Source organism: Dendropsophus ebraccatus, chromosome 1, assembly GCF_027789765.1.
Source record: "Dendropsophus ebraccatus isolate aDenEbr1 chromosome 1, aDenEbr1.pat, whole genome shotgun sequence".
In the NCBI taxonomy this organism is placed as follows: Eukaryota; Metazoa; Chordata; class Amphibia; order Anura; family Hylidae; genus Dendropsophus; species Dendropsophus ebraccatus.
This window is the reverse complement of record NC_091454.1, coordinates 222,836,334-222,861,701: the sequence shown is the minus strand read 5'-3', so window position 1 is coordinate 222,861,701 and position 25,368 is coordinate 222,836,334. Positions and strand designations below refer to the sequence as shown.

The following is a 25,368-nucleotide window of genomic DNA, read 5'->3' as shown; positions in this document are numbered from 1 at the left end:
GCTCATTCCACAAGATCAATATCTACATCCTGGGCCGAAAGGGCACAAGTCCCTATAACTGACATCTGTAACGCGGCATCCTGGACGTCTCCATCGACCTTCATCAGTCATTATCGACTAGACATGCAAGGTGGAGGTCCAGCCTTCAGTACAGCGGTTCTCAGTGCAGCAGTGATACCCACCCTTTAGTAGCTAATTAGCTCCCAGTTGTGCTGCCTTGAGACGAAGAAGAAAGTGAAAATTTTTACAACTTACGTAATTTTGCTTTCTTCGAGTCTAAAGGCAGCACAAACGAACCCACCCTATTAAAAGATAAAGCATCTAGAAGGCTATGTTATTACACGTGTCAGTGTGTGTGTGGGAGTGATTTAAAGGAGAGCATACTGTGGTATTGGTGCTGCTTAATGAGAATATTTTTAGGTGGGCGTTCCTAGGAGGATGGTAGGAGGAGCTGAATAACCCAGTTGTGCTGCCTTTAGACTCGAAGAAAGCAAAATTACGTAAGTTGTAAAAATTTTCACTATAATACTGCCCCCTATATACAGGAATATAACTACTATAATACTGCTCCCTATATACAAGAATATAACTACTCTAATACTGCTCCTATAAACAAGAATATAACTACTATAATACTGCCTCCTATATACAAGAATATATCTACTATAATACTGCTCCTATATATAACTACTATAATACTACTCCTATATACAGGAATATAACTACTATAATACTGCCCCCTATATACAAGAATATAACTACTATAATACTGCTCCTATATACAGGAATATAACTACTATAATACTGCCCCCTATATACAAGAATATAACTACTATAATACTGCCCCCTATATACAGGAATATAACTACTATAATACTGCCCCCTATATACAGGAATATAACTACTATAATACTGCCCCTATATACAAGAATATAACTACTATAATACTGCCCCCTATATACAGGGATATAACTACTATAATACTGCTCCCTATATACAGGAATATAACTACTATAATACTGCTCCTATATACAGAAATATAACTACTATAATACTGCTCCTATATACAGGGATATAACTACTATAATACTGCCCCCTATATACAGGAATATAACTACTATAATACTGATCCTATATACAAGAATATAACTACTATAATACTGCTCCTATATACAGGGATATAACTACTATAATACTGCTCCTATATACAGGGATATAACTACTATAATACTGCTCCTATATACAGGGTTATAACTACTATAATACTGCCCCCTATATACAGGAATATAACTACTATAATACTGCCCCCTATATACAGGAATATAACTACTATAATACTGCTCCTATATACAGGAATATAACTACTATAATACTGCTCCTATATACAGGGATATAACTACTATAATACTGCCCCCTATATACAGGAATATAACTACTATAATACTGCTCCTGTATACATGACTATGTGTTATTAGACCGGTATCTTGTAGTAGATAAGTAAGTGCCCCCTTACATTAGGTATCAGTGAGGTACAGGTGGATCCTGTATTGCAGCGTCGTCTCCCCCCTCCCCCTCCCTCTTTTCTCCTCAGCCGCCGCCTCCTTTGTCTTTCTCTATAGAGTCCTCTTGTTTCTAGGAAACTCATAGTAAACAGTTCCTGTACATGGGGCGTCTCTGACTCTGCTGCCTTCCCAGATGCCATGTCTGATGTGGTTGCCTTACGCTCTCCGTCTGCCCCCTCAGTCAGCGCAGCATGCCCGCCACCACCGCAGCGCCGGGCCCGGGGTAATCCGCTCTCATTTACGCTTCCTTTTACCCGTAATTGTGATGACAGATTCCACGTATATGATCACAGCTTTCTGTAAATGTGTCACCTGATGCCGAATTCAGGGAAATCGAAACTGGAATTTTGGGGGTCAGATTTGACTCCCAGCTATTTGGGTGCGGGGGTGGCTTAGTGTGTTACAGTATTTAGTGTGTGTTCAAACGCCATCTTTTTTATGTGTTTGTGCCATTTTTTAGTCTCAGGATAAGTTATGAAAATAGTTGTACGTATATATATATAATTTTATTTTATATATATCTATGTATATCATTTTTTTTTTTTATTATTATTATTAAACTGCAATACTGAAAGTGAACACCAGATGGCGCAATTTGCCTTTGAACCCATTCTTTCTACTTTCTAGTTCTGTGGGCTTCTTTTTCACCCTGAGGCTATGATCACACAACATATTTCTATGAAAAGAACGGCTGTTTTTTTTCTATAATGCAATAATTTCCATCAAAAGCAATGTCCTTTGTTTCACACAATGTATTGAACAACGCCCATAATGGCCACGTCCATAAACTTCAATGCATTTTTCCTTTAAAACAACGGCCGTTGTTTATACGTTGTGTGAACATAGCCAAAGGGTGCGTTTACACAGACAGATTTATCTGACAGATCATTGAAGCCAAAGCCAGGAACAGACTATAAACAGAGATCAGGTCATAAAGGAAAGACTGAGATTTCTCCTCTTTTCAAATTCATTCCTGGCTTTGGCTTCAATAATCGTGAAGACTATGAGGGAGATTTATCAAATATGGTGTAAAGTGAGACTTGCCCAGTCGCCCCTAGCAACCAATCAGATTCCACCTTTCATTCCTCACAGACTCTTTGGAAAATGAAAGGTGGAATCTGATTGGTTGTTAGGGGCAACTGAGCCAGTGTCACTTTACACCATGTTTGATAAATCTCCCCCTACGTCCGTCTTTTCATGAAGACGGACATTTTTCATGTAAAGAAGACGTTGTGGGAACATAGTGGACATCAGTAACATGACCTGCACTGTTATCTAGTTGGTCTCTTTCAGCCAGAGCCTCCTGTTTCATCAATACAATGCAGGAATTGCAGTGAGGACTGACATTTAAGGCCCTATAACACGTCGCCCCGTGTGATAACGGCCGTTACACAAGAAGTCTTGAGGATGTAACGTCTTCACGTCCTTGCGGTTATTAACCCCTCCATGGCTGAGTATAACCTAAAATGAGGGTTGATATAGGGACTGGTTATGTCCGGGGTGCCTCGGTCTTGTTCAGGCAGATGACCCCCCTTCTGGGGATATTATGCGGATGTTATTTTCTCCCCTTCGTCGCGCGGCGTTGTGGCGTCTATAACAAGTTGCGGTGTTGTCTTTCTCATCATCACATCGGCAGCTGGGGAGACATCTTAATATATTCTCCAGGTTTCACCGGAGCCGACGCGGCGCTGACACGAGAATTACGCAGCTAAAAATAATGAGTCCCGCTGATTAGTCCCATTTACAGGCGCGGGATCACATCCTCCCGTGACTGGGGAGACGCCGCCACCACCGCCACATCTGTCCTGTTCACATGGAAATCAGTCTATATCAGAGACCGGTTTCTTCTAAGTGGTATCGTGCTTAAAGGGAGACTCCAACCAGAAGGTCACTGAGAGGGTAGGATGGGACCCCTCTGGCATTGAAGGGTATTCCGCTCAAACATAACCTCTGATTTGTTGCTGCCCATGGTGAGACTAACAATTCCTTCCATACTTGTTATTATCTATTCAGTCTCCTTCCTCTAGTTCTCAGCTTCTGCTTTCTGCTGAAAACACAAAAATCTGTGTGTGAGCTTTTCTCTCTGTTTTCCCCCCTCCCTTCTGAGACTGCTGAGGTAAACAAGTCTCTGGCAGGCTTTATCTGCAACATTGTAGCTTTTTTGTAATGCTGGGAGGGTTATTCTGAGGTGAAGTTGCTGATGAACTCACTGTGATTATTCCTCCCGGCATTACGAAGAAACTACAGTGTTGCAGATACAGCCTGCCAGGGACTTGTTTACATCACCTGTCTCAAAAGGGAGGGGGAGGAGGTGGAGACAGGAACAAAGGCTAACACACAGATTTTTGTGTCTTCAGCAGAAAGCAGCAGCTGAGAACTGGGGAAGGAGACTGAATAGATAATAACAAGTATGGAAGGAATTGTTAGTCTCACCATGGGCAGCAACATATCAAAGGTACTACCGAAAGATAGAGATGATATCATTCGAGTGGTACATATCCAGGTATGATGGCAGCCAATAATATGGAAATGTCAGCTCCAGATTGGAAACTAAAGATCTGATGACATCACTAGACCAGTAGCTAACATTCCAGGGATGACATCACTAGACTGCTGCCAGAATATCCATGTATGATGATATCAAAGACGACAGGCAACAAACCATCCACAGAAAATAACTCCAGACGTCCAAAAATGACTTCTCCAGGCTGGTGATGAGATCACAACCTAGGCGCCAAAATATCCATGCATGACATCATCTCCAGACGGACCATCTCCAGAGATGACATCACAAAACTGGCAACAAGTGATCCAATGTGAACCTCCAGACGTAGAGAGAGAGAGAGCAGAGAGACTGGTACCAAGACATATAAGGATGACCTCACAAGGCTGGCACCGAAGGATCCGGAGAAGACTTCACTGGGACTGACACCAAAACATCCATGTATGATGTCACCAGCCTGGTATCTAAAGACCAAGGTATGACATCACTAGGGCTGGAACCAAACATTCATATATGATGTCACCAGACTGGTATCTAAAGACCAAGGTACGACATCACTAGACTGACACCAAAATATCCATATATGATGTCACCAGACTGGTATCAGAAGACCAAGGTATGACATCACTAGGACTGACATCAAAATATCCATATATGATGTCACCGGACTGATATCTAAAGACCAAGGTATGACATCACTAGGACTGACAGCAAAACATCCATGTATGATGTCACCAGACTGGTATGTAATGACCAAGGTATGACATCACTAAGGCTGACACCAAAATATCCATATATGATGTCACCAGACTGATATCTAATGACCAAGGTATGACATCACTAGGAATGACACCAAAACATCCATATATGATGTCACCAGCCTGGTATCTAAAGGCCAGGATATGACATCACTAAGGCTGACACCAAAATATCCATATATGATGTCACCAGCCTGGTATCTAAAGGCCAGGATATGACATCACTAAGGCTGACACCAAAATATCCATATATGATGTCACCAGCCTGGTATCTAAAGACCAAGGTATGACATCACTAAGGCGGACACCAAAATATCCATATATGAGGTCACCAGACTGGTATCAGAAGACCAAGGTATGACATCACTAAGGCTGACACCAAAATATCCATATATGATGTCACCAGCCTGGTATCTGAAGACCAAGGTATGACATCACTAGGAATGACACCAAAACATCCATATATGATGTCACCGAACTGATATCTAATGAAGGTATGACATCACTAGGAATGACACCAAAAAATCCATATATGATGTCACCGAACTGATATCTAATGGCCAAGGTATGACATCACTAAGGCTGACACCAAAATATCCATATATGATGTCACCAGACTGGTATCTAAAGACCAAGGTATGACATCACTAGGACTGACACCAAAACATCCATATATGATGTCACCAGACTGGTATCAGAAGACCAAGGTATGACATCACTAAGGCTGACACCAAAACATCCATATATGATGTCACCAGACTGGTATCAGAAGACCAAGGTATGACATCACTAGGACTGACACCAAAACATCCATATATGATGTCACCGAACTGATATCTAATGACCAAGGTATGACATCACTAGGAATGACACCAAAACATCCATATATGATGTCACCAGCCTGGTATCTAAAGCCCCCAAGGTATGACATCACTAGACTGACATCAGTATATGACATCAGATTAGTTGGTAAGTAATGCTGAGTGCATTTGACGAACTGTCGGGGTTTGGCAACGTCCGAACGCAATTGTTCGGCATTTGACTTCCGTGGCTGGAGAAGTTGGATGCCGCCCTAGGGCTTCCAGGAAAACACGGATACAGACTATGGCTGGGTTTACACTACATAAAAGCACAGCCGTATTTCATAACAATGGCCGTATTTGCGCCAACAACAGCCGTTATTTTGCAAATAACGGCCATTGTTTGCGCAAATGCGGCCATTGTTATGAAATACGGCCGTGTTTTTTTTCCGTAGTGTGAACATAGACTATGGCAGTATACATGACTTCCAGGGCTCCTTAGGGCGGCATCCAACTTCTCCAGCCACGGGGACTCAAATGCTCAAATATTGCATTCGGTTAACGTTGCCGAACCCGGACAGTTTGGCAAATCTGCTGAACCTTATTGGTAAGTAAAGATGAAGAGATCTATCCTGAGATGTCTCCTACAGACCAGTAATGACCCAGAGGTGACCGTAACAACACTTAGGGGGAGATTTATCAAACATGGTGTGAAGTAGAATTGTCTCAGTCGCCCCTAGCAACCAATCAGATTCCACCTTTCATTTTCCAAAGAGTCTGTGAGGAATGAGTTGGAATCTGATTGGTTGCTAGGGGCAACGGAGCCAGTTTCACTTTACACCATTTTGATAAATCTCCCTCTTAATGCCCCCTGCTAGTAGCAGTCACCTATAGATGGCGCTGTGGCCATAGGCTTTGGGCCTTAGGAGCAGGCCGATTTGCATATTTTTCCCATAGTGCATTGCCTGGCCTCTCTGTTCTCTATAAGTAGTGTCACTACTGATATATATGCTGCCAAATTGTCCTGCCCAACCTAAAGTGTGCGCTATATATATAAAGCTTGTGAATAAGAGCGCTATATGAAATGCCGAGCTCCGCCCCTTTACACAGGACTGAGGGGCGGAGCTTGGTCTCTTATTGACCCCATTGATTTGTTAATGATTGCCGATCACAATCACGCCCCCTAGTGTAAGGAAGTCCTAATTTAAAGGGGCCTCTCCTAGGTCACAGCACAGTCTCCTATCCTGAGTCCACGTCTCACGTACCACGACTGGGATATAAAATCGTGTTCGCCGTACGCCAGAGACTGATTATTCGACCATCTCACATGTTTGTGGTAAACTGATCCATGCCACTCATCTGTGGAATTTATTTGCGCTTGACCCCCCCCCCCAGACATGAGGCGGCCTTGTTATGGCGGGGACCCAGGGTGGAGAACGTCCCTGATATCTGACAGCGCCCCCCCCATGACTGGAGACAGGTGACCCTGCAATAAGACTGCGCCGGGAAAAGGGAAGGAAAATAAAATATTTTCATCTTATTCAGAAATCCCGGAGATACGCGGGAGATGATTGCCGAGGGGCTGGTTGCCATGGCGACGGCTGCCCTCGTTAGGCCATCACGCTGGGTTTTATGGCTACTTGCAAAAAAAAAAGAAAAAACATACGAAAAAAATAAATCTGAGAAACCGAAATATTAGGAAATTGTAAATTAAAGAAGAGAGACGAACAAAGAATCAGGGGACGGCAGATACAGCGAAATCTACCCTCCTGAAATACTCTGCGCTGCTGAGCACTCTGATCCACCAGCAACATAGCAGCCAGTGTATGACCTTCCACAGGATTTGTATGCTGCTCTCCTGAAATACTCTGTGCTGCTGAGAACGCCGTCCACCATATATGTGACCACCTGTAAGATTTGTACACCACAGCTCTCCTGAAATACTCTGTGCTGCTTAGAACACTGTCCACCATATATGTGACAGTCTGTAAGATTTGTACACCACAGCTCTCCTGAAATACTCTGTGCTGCTGAGAACACCATCCATCATACATGTGCCCACCTGTAAGATCTGTGCTCTGCTCTCCTGAAACACTCTGTGCTGCTGAGAACGCCGTCCATCATACACGTGCCCACCTGTAAGATCTGTATGTTGCTCTCCTGAAATACTCTGTGCTGCTGAGAACGCCGTCCATCATACATGTGACCACCTGTAAGATCTGTACACCACAGCTCTCCTGAAATACTCTGTGCTGCTTAGAACACTGTCCACCATATATGTGACAGCCTGTAAGATCTGTACACCACAGCTCTCCTGAAATACTCTGTGCTGCTGAGAACGCCGTCCATCATACATGTGCCCACCTGTAAGATCTGTATGTTGCTCTCCTGAAATACTCTGTGCTGCTGAGAACGCCGTCCACCATATATGTGACAGCCTGTAAGATCTGTACACCACAGCTCTCCTGAAACACTCTGTGCTGCTGAGAACGCCGTCCATCATACATGTGACCACCTGTAAGATCTGTATGTTGCTTTCCTGAAACACTCTTTCCTCTCAGGGGTTCCCTGTGTTGATTCAGGTAGTCTTGGGGGGGGGGGGGGGGGGGGGGATTCTTGACATTTCTGACCCGGTTGCTGGTGACAGGTCAGAGGTCAAGAACGAGGATTTTATGGGACACAAGGAATCCTGACTGCACAAATAAAGAGGTAAAACATCTAGCGACGCGTTTTATGGAGGCGCCTGTTCACACTTGTAAATAAGGAGCCCCTGAGAGTGTCTGACATATAACATGTCGCCGTGGTAACAGATCCACTTCATCACAGCGCTCATCCAGCTTTCCCACAATGGGTGACAACCCCTTTAAATTTAAGGGGGAACTAGTGTGACACCTGCAGGCAGGCTGAGGGTGGGATTGTAGCTCATTCCCATTCACTTTATTGAGGATGAGCTGCAGCCATGTTTGCCCCTTAAAGGGGTTGTCCAGTTCCGTACAAAATATTAGGTCAGTTAAAATTTAAGAAAATTTGCCAGGAACAGCGCCACCCCTGCCCTCAGGTTGTGTGCAGTATTACAACTTGACTCCATTCACTTTAATGGAACTGAGCTGCAATATCAGACACAAATTAAGGACAGGGGTGGCGCTGTCTCATGTTTTTCTAATCTTTGATAACCCCTTTAATAGAGGGTCCTGATCCTAATCAGAGAATGGTAATAAAGAGCGTCTCTTTCTCTCTGGAGGACCCAATCTGTCCTGCCAACTCATTCATGTGAGAGGACAATGCGTAATACCTCATTTGCCCTTTGGTGGCGCTGCAGGAGATTCCCCACAGATTGCAGCTGATCACTCAGCTGATCATTAAGGAATCCTTCTCTTATCAGCTGCTGTATGTCCTGCAGGAAGTGGTGTATTCTCTCCAGTCTGACACAGCGCTCTCTGCTGCCACCTCTGTCCATGTCAGGAACTGTCCAGAGCAGGAGAGGTTTTCTAGGGGGATTTACTGCTGCTCTGGACAGTTCCTGACATGGACAGAGGTGGCAGCAGAGAGCACTGTGTCAGACTGGAGAGAATACACCACTTCCTGCAAGACATACAGCAGCTAATAAGTACTGGAAGACTGGAGATTTTTAAATAGAAGTAAATCACAAATCTATATAACTTTCTAAAACCAGAAAAAGGTTTTTGCTGGTGTACCCCTTTAAGTGGACAACAGGACTACTACTATTGGTCATGCCCACCATGCGGCTGGACAGCAGCTTGTGTGTAAGCCCCTCCCCTCTATGACGAGAAGAGTCATGTGACTCCTTAGGGGAGGTCAGAGGGGCGGAACTCTTATTCCAAGTATCAGATCGGCGCCATTTTCCCCTTTATATAAAAAACATTCTAGATTCAAAAATGTATTTATTTTTTTGTAACAGAAGTTTCCTGCGGGCAGCAGGTGCCATGTGAGAGCTGTGCCAGCCTGCGGGCCACCATTGCCAAAGTAGAGAAGGAGAAGGAAGATGCCATCAGAGATCAGAACGAGGTAAGAACCACCAAGAGACATCCGGACACCATGACCATTTACCACATGGGTAAGAAAGAAAAAATATATATATTTATGCCGTCTCTGTCCCCCAGTCTTTCCAGAGACAGCTGGCCGAGATCTCCAGGAACCGCAAACGCCTCGATGAGGAAAGAGTGAAGACGTTGCGTCAAAGGATACGGAAAGAGCTGGAGGAGGAAATGGAGGAAGTGCGGAGGAGCTGGGAGGCGGAGTCTACGGCGGCTGTGGAGGAAGCGTGTCAGGAGACGCAGAGACAGGCAGAGCGGGAGCGACAGAGACAGATACAGGCGGTGAAGGAGGCCGCAGAGGTGAGAGGTCGGGGAAGGAAAAGTGCTGTGCCATCAAAAAACAGTCATGCTTTAACTTGAATTGGCAGCTGCAGAGAGTTTAATGGAACTGGAAGCTCGGGGGTGTGACCAGGAGCAAGGACACGCCCCTGCTCATCATATCAACCACCCCTGCAGGACCGATAAGCATAACACAATGCTATATAAGGAGACTATAGCCCATTATACCATCCTCCTGTTGTTATAATCCTCAGTTGTATTACAAGCAGCGTATGAAGGAGGCGGTGGCAGAGGCGGTGGGGGAGGAGCAGAGACAGTCCCAAATACAGAAGGACTCGCTGAAGAGACAACATGAGGAGGAGCTGAAATCTTTCCAGGAAAGGTAAGATGGTCTCCTGTCCAGCAACCCCCCCAGGCCTCTCCATGCTTCTTACAACCACTCCCTGCCCTTCATCCTTATTGGGGTTACATTACATGTTTCAGGTCATAGGGGCGGAGCTTATTCTGATGTTATTCTGAAACTGTTTTTTATCCTACCAGGATCTGTACAGTACACGAGCAGCTGAAACACGTCATCCGGGAGAAGAGCGACTTTGAGAGTCAGTTTAAGGTATTTTATTATTTATATCTGTATATATAATGTACACAGTGACCCCACCAGCAGAATAGTGAGTGCAGCTCTGGAGTATAATACAGGATGTAACTCAGGATCAGTACAGGATCAGTAATGTAATGTATGTACACAGTGACCCCACCAGCAGAACAGTGAGTGCAGCTCTGGAGTATCATACAGGATGTAACTCAGGATCAGTACGGGATTAGCCATGTATGTACATAATGATTCCAGCAGCAGAATAGTGAGTGCAGCTCTGGAGTATAATACGCAACATGTTGGCTTCTCATCACTTATTTTGCAGGAGTTGCAGCTGAATTACAAGCGGTTTATAGACCTGACAGACTCCGCTCTTCACTCCGATTACCTCCTGCGTTTGATCCGCTTGGGGAAACCCCCGGGATACGCCCACTGCGCCGTCCAGACCGACACGGATATCACTTCATAATAATATTATAGAAGCATACTGCAGTAGATTGTAAGCTCTTCTGGCCACATTTAAATAATTAAATTATTTTCTTAGTGTTTCTAATTTCCCTTTGAATATTTTTTCCCTCATTTACAGGATTTTGGGTACAAGGAGTCCCCACCCTGCAGTTCTCTGTGTCACCACTAGAGGCCCTCAGCGCTCCACCACCTCTTTAGCCAGATCCCTGGTATCCTGCCCCTCCTATACATTCACTATATGTTTTCATTCTCCCTCTATCCTCTCTCTAAAGCTGGACCCCCCCCCCCCCCTACGCTGCCTTGCATTCTGAGAGATGTAGTGACTCTCTGTCCCAGATGGCAGGTGTACACACTACATGTCCCACAATGCACCACAGCACAGAGGTATCAGAGGGCAGCAGACAGATGTGAGTCCCTGCATCCAGAGAGCTAGCAGCATTGTGATTGCAGCTCTGGATGTGACTGTAGAAAATACCATAAGGTTCTATGTAGATTTAACCTGTTCCATGCTGTAGAGCTGTGACTAATGTAATCAGGTCCCCCTATAATTAGCGCAGAGACAAGTGTAAGCACGTGATTAGCTCATCATCTTATTAGCGGGTGTCAGACGCCTTCTCGTCTGTTATGTCCATGGCGAGCGAGGCTCTGCGCACTGCTAGGTGTGATGCCGCGGCGTCTGCCATTTCCATGTACAAGAATAGCAAAACATGGCAGGCTTCTTCCGGAAACAGCGCCACTCCGGTCCATGGTTGTGTCTGGTACTGCAGCCTAATCACATTCATTTGAGTGGAGTTGAGCTGCAATACCAGACACAACCATGGACAGGAGTGGCGCTGTTTCTGCACGGCGATAACCATGGTTCTTTATTACTTAGTCAACAAATATGACTATACATAACTAGGAGGCGGCGGGCGGGCAGGACGGGGCAGTGGCGGGCGATTGGGCAGGATGGGGCAGCGGCAGGCGGGAATAACTAGGAGGGGCAGCGCTGGACATGTCCAGACAAGGCCCGGGGGAGGTGATGCGCTCACCGCTGTGCACACAGGATCTAGGCTGCCTGAACACCGGAGTAGGAGGGCGCCGCAGCTTCACTCACACTCAGTCCTCCGGCAGCAGGGAGAGGAGATAAGGCCGAGCCGCTCGCTTCCACAGGAGGATCTCCACAGTTCTACAGGGTCCGTGATGTGGAGGAGAGCAGGAAGGTATACCATCAAAATGAGAGTGCTGTCCCCCCATACACATACACAGCTTGGCTGAGTATATACATTAGACGGTCAGGAGGCCTCCATATACATTAGACAGTCAGGAGGCCACCGTTACATTAGACAGTTGGGAGGCCTCCATACACATTAGACAGTCGGGAGGCCTCCATTACATTAGACAGTCAGGAGGCCACCGTTACATTAGACAGTTGGGAGGCCTCCATACACATTAGACAGTTGTGAGGCCTCCATACACATTAGACAGTCGGGAGGTCTCCTTACACGTTAAACAGTCAGGAGGCCTCCATACACAGACAGTCGAGAGGCCTCCATACACATTAGACAGTCGGGAGGCCTCCATTACATTAGACAGGAATCCTCCATACACATTAGACAGTCGGGAGGCCTCCATTACATTAGACAGGAAGCCTCCATACACATTAGACAGTCGGGATGCCTCCATTACATTAGACAGGAGATCTCCATACACCTTAAACAGTCGGGAGGCCTCCATACACATTAGACAGTCGGGAGGCCTCCATACACATTAGACAGTCGGGAGACCTCCATACACATTAGACGGTTGGGAGGCCTCCATACACATTAGACAGTCGGGAGGCCTCCATTACATTAGACAGGAGGTATCCATACACATTAGACGGTTGGCCAGTCCTGCCAACAACAGGAGGTTGTCACTACTGTTTACAGGAATGAGGACACCTCCAATTCCCTTAAGGGTTGTCACTCGACTTTCTACAGACCCTGAAAGGCATGGGTAGCTAACAGATCATTGAGCAGATTCCTTCCACCTCTCATCTCTCTCTGCACAGTGTGGGTCGGTGTCAGTGATCACTGCGGATCTGTCCTTGTATTCCTGCACAGGTCACCTGAGGTCACCGGATCCATAGGTCGCTCCTGATCAGCTGGGTGTCACGGCACAGGGGGCTGATCCATCTTCTCTTTTCTCCCCGGTCAGGTGTTGAGCCCTCGGTGTAGCAGCAGGGTTGCTATTAATGCGCATTTCACTGGGTCACCATATGGTGGAGCCTCACAGCAGGCAGATGAGGAGACAGACAGTGTGAACACAACCATAATTGGCTTCCTGCTTACTTGGAAACCTGCGAAACCAAGGACTGAATCACTGAGAGGGTGGAGGAGAATAAAGAGCTTGTCCTGTCCGCATATCTATCGTATTATATATAGGTCCTCTAAGTGGTGGGAGCCCACTAGGTAATCAAAGGGGGTGGAGGCCCACTAGGTGTTCAATGTGCACTAGGTTCTTAGGTTCTGAAGGTGCTGGAGGCCCTTTAGGTTGGTTCTCAAGGTGGTGGAAACCAATTAGGTTCTCAAGGTGGTCGAGGCCCACTAAGTCTTCAAGGTGGTGGGAGCCTGCTAGGTCCTTATAAGGGTGGAGGCCTTCTATGTCTTCAATGTGTGAAAAACCCATTAGGTTCTGAAGGTGCTGGAGGCCCTCTAGGTGGTGGAAACCTAAAGGTTCTTAAGGTGGTGAAGTACCTATAGGTTCTCAAGGTGGTGGAGGCCCCCTAGGTTCTCAAAGTGGTGGAGATCCTGTAGGTTCTCAAGTTGGTGGAGGCCCCCTAGGTTCTCAAAGTGGTGGAGATCCTGTAGGTTCTCAAGTTGGTAGAGTACCTATAGGTTCTTAAGGTGGTGGAGGCCCCCTCGGTTCTCAAGTTGGTGGAGTACCTTGTAGATTATTAAGGTGGTGGAAGCCCTCTAGGTTCTCAGGGTGGTGGAGACCCTCTACATTCTCAAGGTGATGGGAGCTCTTCAGCACTTTCTTATCACGTATAAGTACAATCAAGAGTGTCCATATTCACATGCATTATTCATTCTACTCATCATGAATGCAGCTTTGGTAGTGACTGGAGTATTTTAGTCTGTACAGCACTGGGTGTGAACATATCAACTCCAAAAATGCAACACGGTCAACTAACAGACCCCGACGGAAGTCACATTACTGCTCTCTGGTAACAGGACCCTAGATGCAGCTCTGGATGTGACAAGAAGACTAGAGTGATGTGAGTAGAAGAATACAATTTGGGTGGGTGTAAAAACTACAACTTCCACAATGCATTGCAGCAGAGTATGCTCTTTACAAGCCTTTACTCAGCAGAGTGTGACATTGCACTGGAGTGTACTATCGGTGTAACACAGCAGGACTGGCAATGTCTTCTCTCCATGGGGACCCAGAACTAACAAGGAACATGGAGGAGAAATCTCGATAATCCTGAAGGTGCCACCTCCTCCAGATACGTGTAATAGCCCTGAGCTGACCACTTTTATTCCTTGATAATTCACATGAGGGCAAGTTACACGGGAGATCCTCCGTCCAACGACACTTTCGCGTGGTCGGAGGGATGTTCTCCCGTGTAACTTGCCTTCAGCCCAACCTCATGTGGATTATCAAGGAATAAAAGTCTACTGCGCTGACTACTAATCGTGACTCCATCTTTGAAAAAGAACACTTGTGTGTGTGCTCGGAAACTCCATCAGATTAAATCATGTCTCCACCGACATCTGATGCCAGGTCTCTTCTACACGTCCCCAATGTTGGTGCCTGCTGGTCGACTCACTTGGGTATGAATGCGGCTTCTACCCACAAGTGTTGGATTGATTGCGGTTTGGAGACTGTGGTGGTCGACACAACATCTCTACTTCATTGTCATTGAACCATGTCTTCACCAATCTCAGGTATTCTTTGGGTCGTTCTCCTGCTGGAACGCTAAGTTGTCCTTATACTCACAGTATTTGAAGGTAGGAAGTAACGCATCTTGTAGGATACTCACATATAGCAATGAGACCACCATCGATCCTGGTCAAGTATCCAACTCCTCGACTATGAAACCTCTCCACATCCTCAGGCTTCATCCACCATACTTGACGGTTCCTTCAATTTCTCGCCCCTTTTTCCCTTGATTCTTCCAGACCCATCAGAGGCCATCCTATTGGCTTTTGTCCCATCACTCTGAATCACCCGTTTCCACTTTTCATACTTTTTTGCAAACTCGAGATGCTTCTTCTTCTGAAGATTTTAAAGTGGAGGCTTCTTCACTTTTTTTCAGGCCAGTTGCGTGGTGCTGGCATGGGCGTCTATGATCTCACTATTACAAAGCCTACCAGCCGCGTTAGTCGCTCCAGACCCGATAGACCTCGTGATTAGGCTTGATCGAACCTCGGAAAACCCTAGGTTTGATCTACTTGAACATTCCCGGACCTTCCGCATTAGATTGGTGATGCCTTCCCGGTCCGTGGGGAAGAAGGAGACTGCCCGGGGACCACCTTGAATTCCGGGATTTATCCTATTACCTAGGCTGAATCCCGGAATTCCAGGCGGTCCCTGGGCACGCTCCTCCTTCCGCACGGACCGGGAAGGCATCAGCAATCTAATGCGGAAGGTCCGGGAATGTTCGAGTTCGATCGAACCTAGGGTTTTCCGAGGTTAGATCAAGCCTAATCACGAGGTCTATCGGGTCTGGAGCGACTATCGCCACTGGTAGGTTTCGTAATAGTGAGGTCATAGACGCCCATGCCAGCACCACGCGACCGGCCTGAAAAAAGGTGAAGAAGCCTCCACTTCAATATCTAAGAAGAAGCATCTCGAGTTTGCAAAAAACTACTATTACGAAGCCTACCAGCCACGGTAGTCACTGCAGACCCGATAGACCTCGTGATAAGGCTTGATCGAACCTCAGAAAACCCTAGGTTCGATCGAACATTCCCGGACCTTCCACATTAGATTGCTGATGCCTTCCCGTTCCGTGCGGAAGGAGGAGCGTGCCCAGGGACCGCCTGGAATTTCGGGATTCAGCCTAGGTAATAGGCTGAATCCCGGAATTCCAGGCGGTCCCCGGGCACCCTCCTTCTTCCCCATGGACCTGGAAGGCATCAGCAATCTAATGCGGAAGGTCCGGGAATGTTCGAGTTCGATCGAACCTAGGATTTTCCGAGGTTTGATCAACTCTACTGGTGATGAGCTAATTTGTAGACGATATTTTTCTGGACCTCCACCTCTTGGCTTTTTAATGGGCGGACTTTTTTTTTTCATATTCTTCCAGCTGTCCTAGTGCTCACATGATCCAGTTTGGCAAATTGTTTGGCCAAAAGAATGCTCTGGATGAGCTGGAGGAAGCTGCTTCTCTTTTCTTAGGAAATCTTCATGGCTGTTCCTCCAACCAGCGACCTTTAGCTTGGGAATCCACCTAATAATACACTGAACGATTAGGGAATGTGAGGGGTCATTTGCACGGTCCATAATTATGGCCAATGCGCTACGGAACGGACTTCGGAACTCCAAGCATCATCATTCATGATGATACCGGGAGCTCCGGAACAGTTTAAATCTTTGTGCAACAGTACTGACACAGCGTGGTGAGATATGTGGTAAGATACGGAGCCTAAAAGTCAAAAGTTCACAGCATTGTGCTGGTGAGTCTATCGTTGGTCCCCCAGTATTGGATGCTCCATTGCTGCACTTATTGCCATAACCAGTTCTGGACAATGGGACCTTCACGCTAGAACTATTGTTCCGTTGTCTTTGTGGGTGGAGGGAAGGTGCCGGGTTCTCCAGCCTCGTATCTGATAAATGATAAAAGTTTTTCTTTTTGACTTCTAGACATGCCAGCTAGTTACAATCTTCAGTCGCTCTTTTTTCATGTTTATTTTTCTTGTTTTTGGATGATATTTGATTTCCTGAAATTTTACCATAAAAGTCCATGTGGAGCAAACACCTGTTTGGCAAACGATAAAAACGAGAGAATGTGGGGTGTCAGACCGGAGGCGGAGAGCGAGAAATCACAGGTTTGATCATTTTTTAATTTCTTCATATACCAGCTGTACATGTATAATTATAGACAGAATATACCCAGATTATACCAGCACACTCCATATCACTATATACAGGAGATACCCAGGTTATACCAGCTGTATATATATATATACATGTATAATTATAGACAGAATATACCCAGATTATACCAGCACACTCCATATCACTATATACAGGACATACCCAGGTTATACCAGCACACTCCATATCACTATATACAGGACATACCCAGGTTATACCAGCACACTCTGTACCACTATATACAGGACATACCCAGGTTATACCAGCACTCTCCGTACCACTATATACAGGACATACCCAGGTTATACCAGCACACTCCGTACCACTATATACAGGACATACCCAGGTTATACCAGCACACTCCGTACCACTATATACAGGAGACACCCAGGTTATACCAGCTGTATATACTGTATATATAATTATATACAGGAGAGACACAGGTTATACCAGCTGTACATATATAATTATATACAGGAGATACCCAAGTAATACCAGCTGTACCTGTAATACCCAGGTTATAGCAGCATGCTTCATATCACTATATACCCAAGTTATAGCAGCGAGCTCCATATCACTATATACCCAGGTTATAGCAGCATGCTTCATTATCACTATCTACCGGCAATACCTAGGTTATAGCAGCACACTTCACATCACTATATACCCAGGTTATAGCAGCATGTTCCATATCACTATATACTCAGGTTATAGCAGCATGCTTCATATGACTATATACTGTACCCAGGTTATAGCAGCATGCTCCATTATTACTATATATGCAGGTTACAGCAGCATGCTTCATATCACTATATACACGCGATACCCAGGTTGTAGCAGCACACTCCATTTCACTATATACCCAGGTTATAGCAGCATGCTCCATTATCACTATATACCGGTGATACCTAGGTTATAGCAGCACACTTCACATCACTATATACCCAGGTTATAGCAGCATGCTCCATATCACTATATACTCAGATTATAGCAGCACGCTCCATATGACTAAATACCCAGGTTATAACAGCATGCTCCATTATCACCATATACCCAGGTTATAGCAGCATGCTTCATATCACTATATACCCAGGTTATGGCAGCATGCTCCATATTACTATATACCCAGGTTATAGCAGCATTCTCCATATCACTATAATACCCAGGTTATAGCAGCATGCTCCATATCACTATATACCCAGGTTATAGCAGCGTGCTCCATTATCACTATATACCCAGGTTATAGCAGCGTGCTCCATTATCACTATATACCCAGGTTATAGCAGCGCGCTCCATATCACTATATACCCAGGTTATAGCAGCGCACTTCATATCACTATATACCCAGGTTATAGCAGTGTCCTCCATATCACCATATACCCAGGTTATAGCATCATACTCCATATGACTACATACCCAGGTTATAGCAGCATACTCCATATGACTATATACCCAGGTTATAGCAGCGCACTCCATATCACTATATACCCAGGTTATAGCAGCATACTCCATATGACTACATACCCAGGTTATAGCAGCATACTCCATATGACTATATACCCAGGTTATAGCAGCGCACTTCATATCACTATATACCCAGGTTATAGCAGTGTCCTCCATATCACCATATACCCAGGTTATAGCATCATACTCCATATGACTATATACCCAGGTTATAGCAGCGTGCTCCATATCACTATATACCCAGGTTATAGCAGCGCGCTCCATATCACTATATACCCAGGTTATAGCAGTGTCCTCCATATCACCATATACCCAGGTTATAGCATCATACTCCATATGACTATATACCCAGGTTATAGCAGCGTGCTCCATATCACTATATACCCAGGTTAAAGCAGCGCGCTCCATATCACTATATACCCAGGTTATAGCAGCGTGCTCCATACTAGATGAGCTGTGATTTCTGCCGGCCTGGCAGCTCGGTGCCCATATAGCATATTTGCTGACGTGCCATCTTTAATAACATTACACTCCATCTGGGACCGACACGTTTTGCACATTATTTTATGCTAATTGCTCAGCCCTTCACCAGCTGCCAAACGTCTGGTTCCCCCGCTTGTCATCGCCGCGTCCACGTGATGATTTTGGTGATTTTCATCTGAACAATAGAGGCCGAGCGGAACACAAGGGGTGCACCGGGTATATGGTTTACGTATGTGGACTCAAGAGGAGTTCCCCTTTAAGTAGTCTTATGGATGTAAGGCTGAGCCTCCCATCAGATCAGGGTCTGTAAGGGGCCGTCCATAAACCAGGCCTATACCCCCTATACGGTGAATGCCGAGATGTTCAGGATCCTTAACCAGATTGGAGACTGGTGGCAAGAGCGTCTCTCACTCTGGAGGACCCGTCCTGTCCTGTGTTACCATTACTCTATTGTGAATGGACATAGGGGGAGATTTATCAAACATGGTGTAAAGTGAAACTGGCTCTGTTGCCCCTAGCAACCAATCAGATTCCTCCTTTCATTCCTCACAGACTCTATGGAAAATGAAAGGTGGAATCTGATTGGTTGCTAGGGGCAACTGATCCAGTTACACCATGTTTGATAAATCTCCCCCATTGTGTAATGCCTAATTTCCCCTGTGGTGGCGCTGCAGGGGAACTGAACACTCACTGCATGACTTCCCCACAGATTACAGGTGATCTCCGGGAGCTCCAACATACGGATCAACTTATTATCAAGGGATCCGTCCTACAAGTAGGGTAGAGGCGTCCTTTACAAGAGCCAGAAATATAAAGGGGAACGCCACCTTCGCTTCACAAGATAACATTACTAATTATCCAGGATTAGGTAAACATAGCTGCTTTCTTCAAAAACAGCGCCGCTCCTGTCCTCAGGTTGCAGGTGGTATTACAACTCTGCTCCATTTACTTCAATGGAATTAAAGGGGTTATTTACCAATTTTATTTTATTTCAAATCAACCGGTGACAGGAAGTGACAGAGATTTGTCATTTATTTCTATTAAAAAAGCTCCAGTCTTCCAGTACTTATCAGCTGCTGTATGCCCTGAAGGAAGTGGTGTATTCTATGTATTTTCTATGGGGATTTGCTGCTGCTCTGGACAGTTCCTGACATGGACAGAGGTGGCAGCAGAGAGCACTGTGTCAGACTGAAAAGAATACACCACTTCCTGCATGACATACAGCAGCTGGTAAGTACTGGAAGAGTGGTGATTTTTTTAATAGAAGTAAATTACAAATCTCTGACACTTTCTGGCTCCAGTTGATCTGAAAGAAAAAAAAAATTGAGTGAACAATCCCTTTAAGTTGCAATTCCTCAAATAAACTGAGGGCCAGAGTGGCGCTGTTTCTGGAAGAAAGTAGACATGTTTTTCTAATAGAACTCTGGGAAGCTGATGCCACCAATGTCTCCTGCTAAGAAGAAGCCACAATGATGAACTCAATACACACCACCACCACCACGTATACATTAGGGTACTCACTAAAAGTCCCTCTAAGGGCATTGGGCCTGCTGGGACTTATAGTTCTACAGACAGAAGACATGGTGTCACATGATGGCGCATACAGCTGAGCTCCTATACGGCAGGCTCATGTACGACGTATCAAGCTCTGATCGAATTAGCGTGACCTCATGGATAATGGGGAAGGTTCCTTTAAGAAGCATGTGGGGGGAGGGGTCTGGGGGGCGGGTCCTACCTGTGCTTTTAAAGGGGAAGGGTGCTATTAAATAGTGACTCAAATATGAGTCAGGTCTGTAGTGGAGGGAGAGAAATATGGCGGCCAGGAGCTGGCGCTGCATGTACCCTGACTCCTTATAGACATAAAGGGGGATGGCGGCCAGGAGCTGGCGCTGCATGTACCCTGACTCCTTATAGACATAAAGGGGGATGGCGGCCAGGAGGTGGCGCTGCATGTACCCTGACTCCTTATACACATAGAGGGGGATGGCGGCCAGGAGCTGGCGCTGCATGTACCCTGACTCCTTATAGACATAGAGGGGGATGGCGGCCAGGAGCTGGCGCTGCATGTACCCTGACTCCTTATAGACATAGAGGGGGATGGCGGCCAGGAGCTGGCGCTGCATGTACCCTGACTCCTTATAGACATAGAGGGAGATGGCGGCCAGGAGCTGGCGCTGCATGTACCCTGACTCCTTATACACATAGAGGGGGATGGCGGCCAGGAGCTGGCGCTGCATGTACCCTGACTCCTTATACAGATAGAGGGGGATGGCGGCCAGGAGCTGGCGCTGCATGTACCCTGACTCCTTATACAGATAGAGGGGGATGGCGGCCAGGAGGTGGCGCTGCATGTACCCTGACTCCTTATAGACATAGAGGGAGATGGCGGCCAGGAGCTGGCGCTGCATGTACCCTGACTCCTTATACAGACAGAGGGATGGCGGCCAGGAGCTGGCGCTGCATGTACCCTGACTCCTTATACAGATAGAGGGGGATGGCGGCCAGGAGCTGGCGCTGCATGTACCCTGACTCCTTATACAGATAGAGGGGGATGGCGGCCAGGAGCTGGCGCTGCATGTACCCTGACTCCTTATACACATAGAGGCGGATGGCGGCCAGGAGCTGGCGCTGCATGTACCCTGACTCCTTATACAGATAGAGGGGGATGGCGGCCAGGAGCTGGCGCTGCATGTACCCTGACTCCTTATAGACATAGAGGGGGATGGCGGCCAGGAGCTGGCGCTGCATGTACCCTGACTCCTTATAGACATAGAGGGGGATGGCGGCCAGGAGCTGGCGCTGCATGTACCCTGACTCCTTATACAGATAGAGGGGGATGGCGGCCAGGAGCTGGCGCTGCATGTACCCTGACTCCTTATACACATAGAGAGGGATGGCGGCCAGGAGCTGGCGCTGCATGTACCCTGACTCCTTATACACATAGAGGCGGATGGCGGCCAGGAGCTGGCGCTGCATGTACCCTGACTCCTTATACACATAGAGGGGGATGGCAGACGTTTGTACTCCTTTTAGTAAACTTATTTGTAACTGGTTTCGGGACAGCTGGGTGACAACCGCCTGTGGTGGGTGCCCATCTCTCCCAGGATCCTGTGCGGCCGGCGGTAATACAGGGGAGAGGGGTAAAGCGTAGAAATCCGCCAGACTGAGCCTAACATGGAAGAGATAGGAAAAGATTTGATGGCAAAACATTGTAACCCAGAACCCCACAGCTGACGGGCGATGGGGTAACTGATGGGGGTAACGGATGAGGGTAACTGATGGGGGTAACTGATGGGGTAACTGATGGGGGTAACGGACGAGGGTAACTGATGGGGGTAACGGATGAGGGTAACAGATGGGGGTAACTGATGGGGTAACTGATGGGGGTAACTGACGAGGGTAACAGATGGGGTAACGGATGGGGGTAACAGATAGGGGTATCGGATAGGGGTAATGGATGGGGGTAATGGATGGGGTAACAGATAGGGGTATCGGATAGGGGTAACTGATGGGGGTATTGGATCGTGGTATCAGATGGGAGTAATGGATGGGGGTAACGGTTGGGGTAACAGATGGGGGTTTTGGATAGGGGTAATGAATGGGGGTAACGGATGGGGTAACAGATAGAGGTATCTGATAGGGGTAATGGATAGGGGTAACTGATGGGGTAATGGATGGGGGTAACAGATGGGGTAACGGATGGGGGTAACGGATGAGGGTAAAGAATGGGGGTATTGAATGGGGTAACAGATAGGGGTATCGGATAGGGGTAACTGATGGGGGTAATGGATGGGGGTAACAGATAGGGGTAACTGATGGGGGTATTGGATGGGGGTAACAGATGGGGGTATTGTCACTATGACATGGTGCCCAGGTTTCTGCCCTCTGGATGTGCCATTGTTCTGCATCATGGTGCTCCTGTATTTGTCGGTGTTCTGCCCTCCGCTGCCACCTGGATATTCCCAGTGTTCTACCCCCTGGTGCTCCTAGCTGTGCCCGGTGTTCTGCCCCTCGGTGGCTGTGCCTGGTGTCCCTGGATGTGCCCAGTGTTCTACCCTCCCCCAATGCCCCTGGATGTGCCTGGTATTCTGCTCCCCAGTACCCCTGGCTGTGCCTCTGTTCTGCCCCCTGATGCTCCTGGATGTGCCTGGTATTCTGCCCCCAGTGCCTGGTCCTCTGCCCCCTGGTGCTCCTGGCTGTGCCCGGTCCTCTGCCCCCTGGTGCTCCTGGATGTGCCTGGTATTCTGCCCCCAGTGCCCGGTCCTCTGCCCCCTGGCTGTGCCCGGTCCTCTGCCCCCTGGTGCTCCTGGCTGTGCCCGATCCTCTGCCCCCTGGTGCTCCTGGCTGTGCCCGGTCCTCTGCCCCCTGGTGCTCCTGGCTGTGCCCGGTCCTCTGCCCCTTGGTGCTCCTGGCTGTGCCCGGTCCTCTGCCCCTTGGTGCTCCTGGCCGTGCCCGGTCCTCTGCCCCTTGGTGCTCCTGGCTGTGCCCGGTCCTCTGCCCCCTAGCTGTGCCCGGTCCCCTGGTCTGGTGGTCCTTCACCTGCACTGCAGTCCTGGGGGGCTCGGCTGGTACATGTGGGTGTGTGTACATTGTGTGTGTCTGGATGTAAACTAAGCCTAGAAGTGAGTGTGTCTTCCATCTCTCCTCCTCCTCCTCCCCCTGCCTCCCTTCCTCCCCTCGGCTGCCCTCCACCATTCCTCCCCTCCTCGCATTCATCAGCCTCTCCTCCCCTTCTCTCCACCTTCCCATTCTTCTGTGTGAGGGATTTATTCCAGCAGCCTGCTCCTTCCTAGCAGAGAGACCCTACTACTCGCTCACTCATCCACTCACACACAGAGGGGGGACACTGGGAGCCCAAGACAAAACCCCTCTCTCCCATCATCCATGCCTTCACCCCTCCCCCACCGACACTGCTCAAAATGACCCTCATCCCCTCAAAACGGGCCAGACACCCTAAACCCTACTCCGCCATCCTCCTGCCAATATGGCAAAACTTTCTATCCTAAACTTTATCCCATATCCTTAACCCCCCCCTCCCTCCCCGGTAGACCCAACAAAGAAGCCGGACTCTTCTCCTGCTGCCTCCAGCACCCCCCTCCCCTCCATCCCCACCACCACCACCGCTTGCATTTTAACCAAAATCCCAGGATTTTCAGGGTGAACAAAGAGCACCCCCCTCTCTATCCCCAACCATGTTTTTACGAGAGTTCCTCTCCGCCTTGTACATAAGGATGCTGATCACCCTCTGGAATTTTTGGATTATTTCAGCCTTGAGCCTGGATCCCATCTACTGGAATAGCTCCAACAAAAGGTTAGTGGGAATTCGGGGGGCCCAGCTGACCCCTAAACCGTATTCTCTGCCTCTTTTTTCCTGCACTGCAACCTGAGGTTCTGTCATATGCAATTTTTTTTAAACGTTGAGGGTTTCAAAAAGTTCCAGGTGTAGAATGTTGGGGAAAGGGGGGCTGGGGAGGGGGGGGTAACATTTCTGATACATTGTATCTTCTACTTCATCTACATCATGGACTGAACTCTGGATGACGCACAAATAGTCAACATTTTTGAAAATTTTATTTCGTAATATTTACATTAAATATATTGTTGTGTTTATTTTACCCCTCGACGCAGTCAAAAAGTTACCAAAATTTTAGAAAATGTTAATAATTTTTTTTTTTTAAATATACATGTTTGTATCCGGTCACGTTATCATCTACGTTATCTTGGGAGTGATATAATTATTCATTGATTCTGACATTTGATGTTGAGGTGAGGAAGGTAAGGGTGTATTAATATTTATTATGTGACGTCTCTCTATACGCGCCCCGCCGTAATAGACCCGTGCCGCCGTGTACCGTAGGATGCGCAGGGCGATAAGACGCACCCAAGTTTCTGTAGAAGGAAAAGCCGTTGTCTCCTTCTTTCAGCAAATTTGCGCAAATTTTTTTTGCATAATTTCCGACAACGAAAAGTCCTAAAATAACAATAAATATGGATATGTATAGATAGGTAAGAGCTTGGGTTTGGGGGTCCCTTCCTTGGGGTCCAGACCTGAACCCCTTGGCCTTACAAAGGGCGCTGATCTATGTTGTTATTGGTTTTGTTTTTTATGCTTTTGAATGAACCCCTGTCCACATCTGTAACTCTGGGGCTACTGATAGGGACCTGCTTTGCCCCCTTGTATGCCAAAATCTACGATCTGGAGCCACCAACCTGCCTGTGTCTCTCATTTCGGAAGCTGATCTGGTCTTTTCGGCATCACCTTTTGCTTTGTGTGTTGTTTTTTTTATTAATACACAGGATTTAGCCTGTGACAAGCGCAGGATGACTCACTGGGA

General features: G+C 47.1%; 2 protein-coding genes and 1 long non-coding RNA gene across 3 annotated transcripts in view; 2 read left to right on the top strand and 1 right to left on the bottom strand.

Annotated features, from left to right (window-relative positions):
* The first annotated feature begins 1,671 nt into the window (after positions 1–1,671).
* On the top strand, positions 1,672–11,061 carry LOC138765751 (uncharacterized protein PF3D7_1120000-like). Its single transcript, XM_069942831.1, has 6 exons — positions 1,672–1,785; positions 9,543–9,649; positions 9,745–9,978; positions 10,212–10,339; positions 10,498–10,567; positions 10,875–11,061. Exons 1-6 carry the CDS (start codon positions 1,701–1,703, stop codon positions 11,016–11,018), a joined length of 768 nt encoding a protein of 255 aa, XP_069798932.1. The 5' UTR covers positions 1,672–1,700; the 3' UTR covers positions 11,019–11,061.
* A 5,817-nt stretch (positions 11,062–16,878) lies between these two features.
* LOC138770123 (uncharacterized) overlaps positions 16,879–25,368 on the bottom strand; it is a 101,922-nt gene continuing 93,432 nt past the window's right edge. The window contains exon 4 of the long non-coding RNA XR_011359404.1: positions 16,879–16,967. This is a non-coding gene — a long non-coding RNA (uncharacterized lncRNA). The remainder of the gene's footprint in view (positions 16,968–25,368) is intronic.
* EFNB3 (ephrin B3) overlaps positions 23,802–25,368 on the top strand; it is a 59,210-nt gene continuing 57,643 nt past the window's right edge. Inside the window, exon 1 of the mRNA XM_069949041.1 lies at positions 23,802–24,344. Coding sequence (XP_069805142.1) covers positions 24,226–24,344 — 119 coding nt within the window. The 5' untranslated portion in view covers positions 23,802–24,225. The remainder of the gene's footprint in view (positions 24,345–25,368) is intronic.

Bases quoted from the DNA above. Each gene is read 5' to 3' on its own strand.
- LOC138765751 (XM_069942831.1), top strand. From the start codon at position 1,701: ATGTCTGATGTGGTTGCCTTACGCTCTCCGTCTGCCCCCTCAGTCAGC. The intron at 10,340-10,497 runs GTAAGATGGTCT...TTATCCTACCAG, and splicing joins CTGAAATCTTTCCAGGAAAG to GATCTGTACAGTACACGAGC. The intron at 10,568-10,874 runs GTATTTTATTAT...CTTATTTTGCAG, and splicing joins ACTTTGAGAGTCAGTTTAAG to GAGTTGCAGCTGAATTACAA.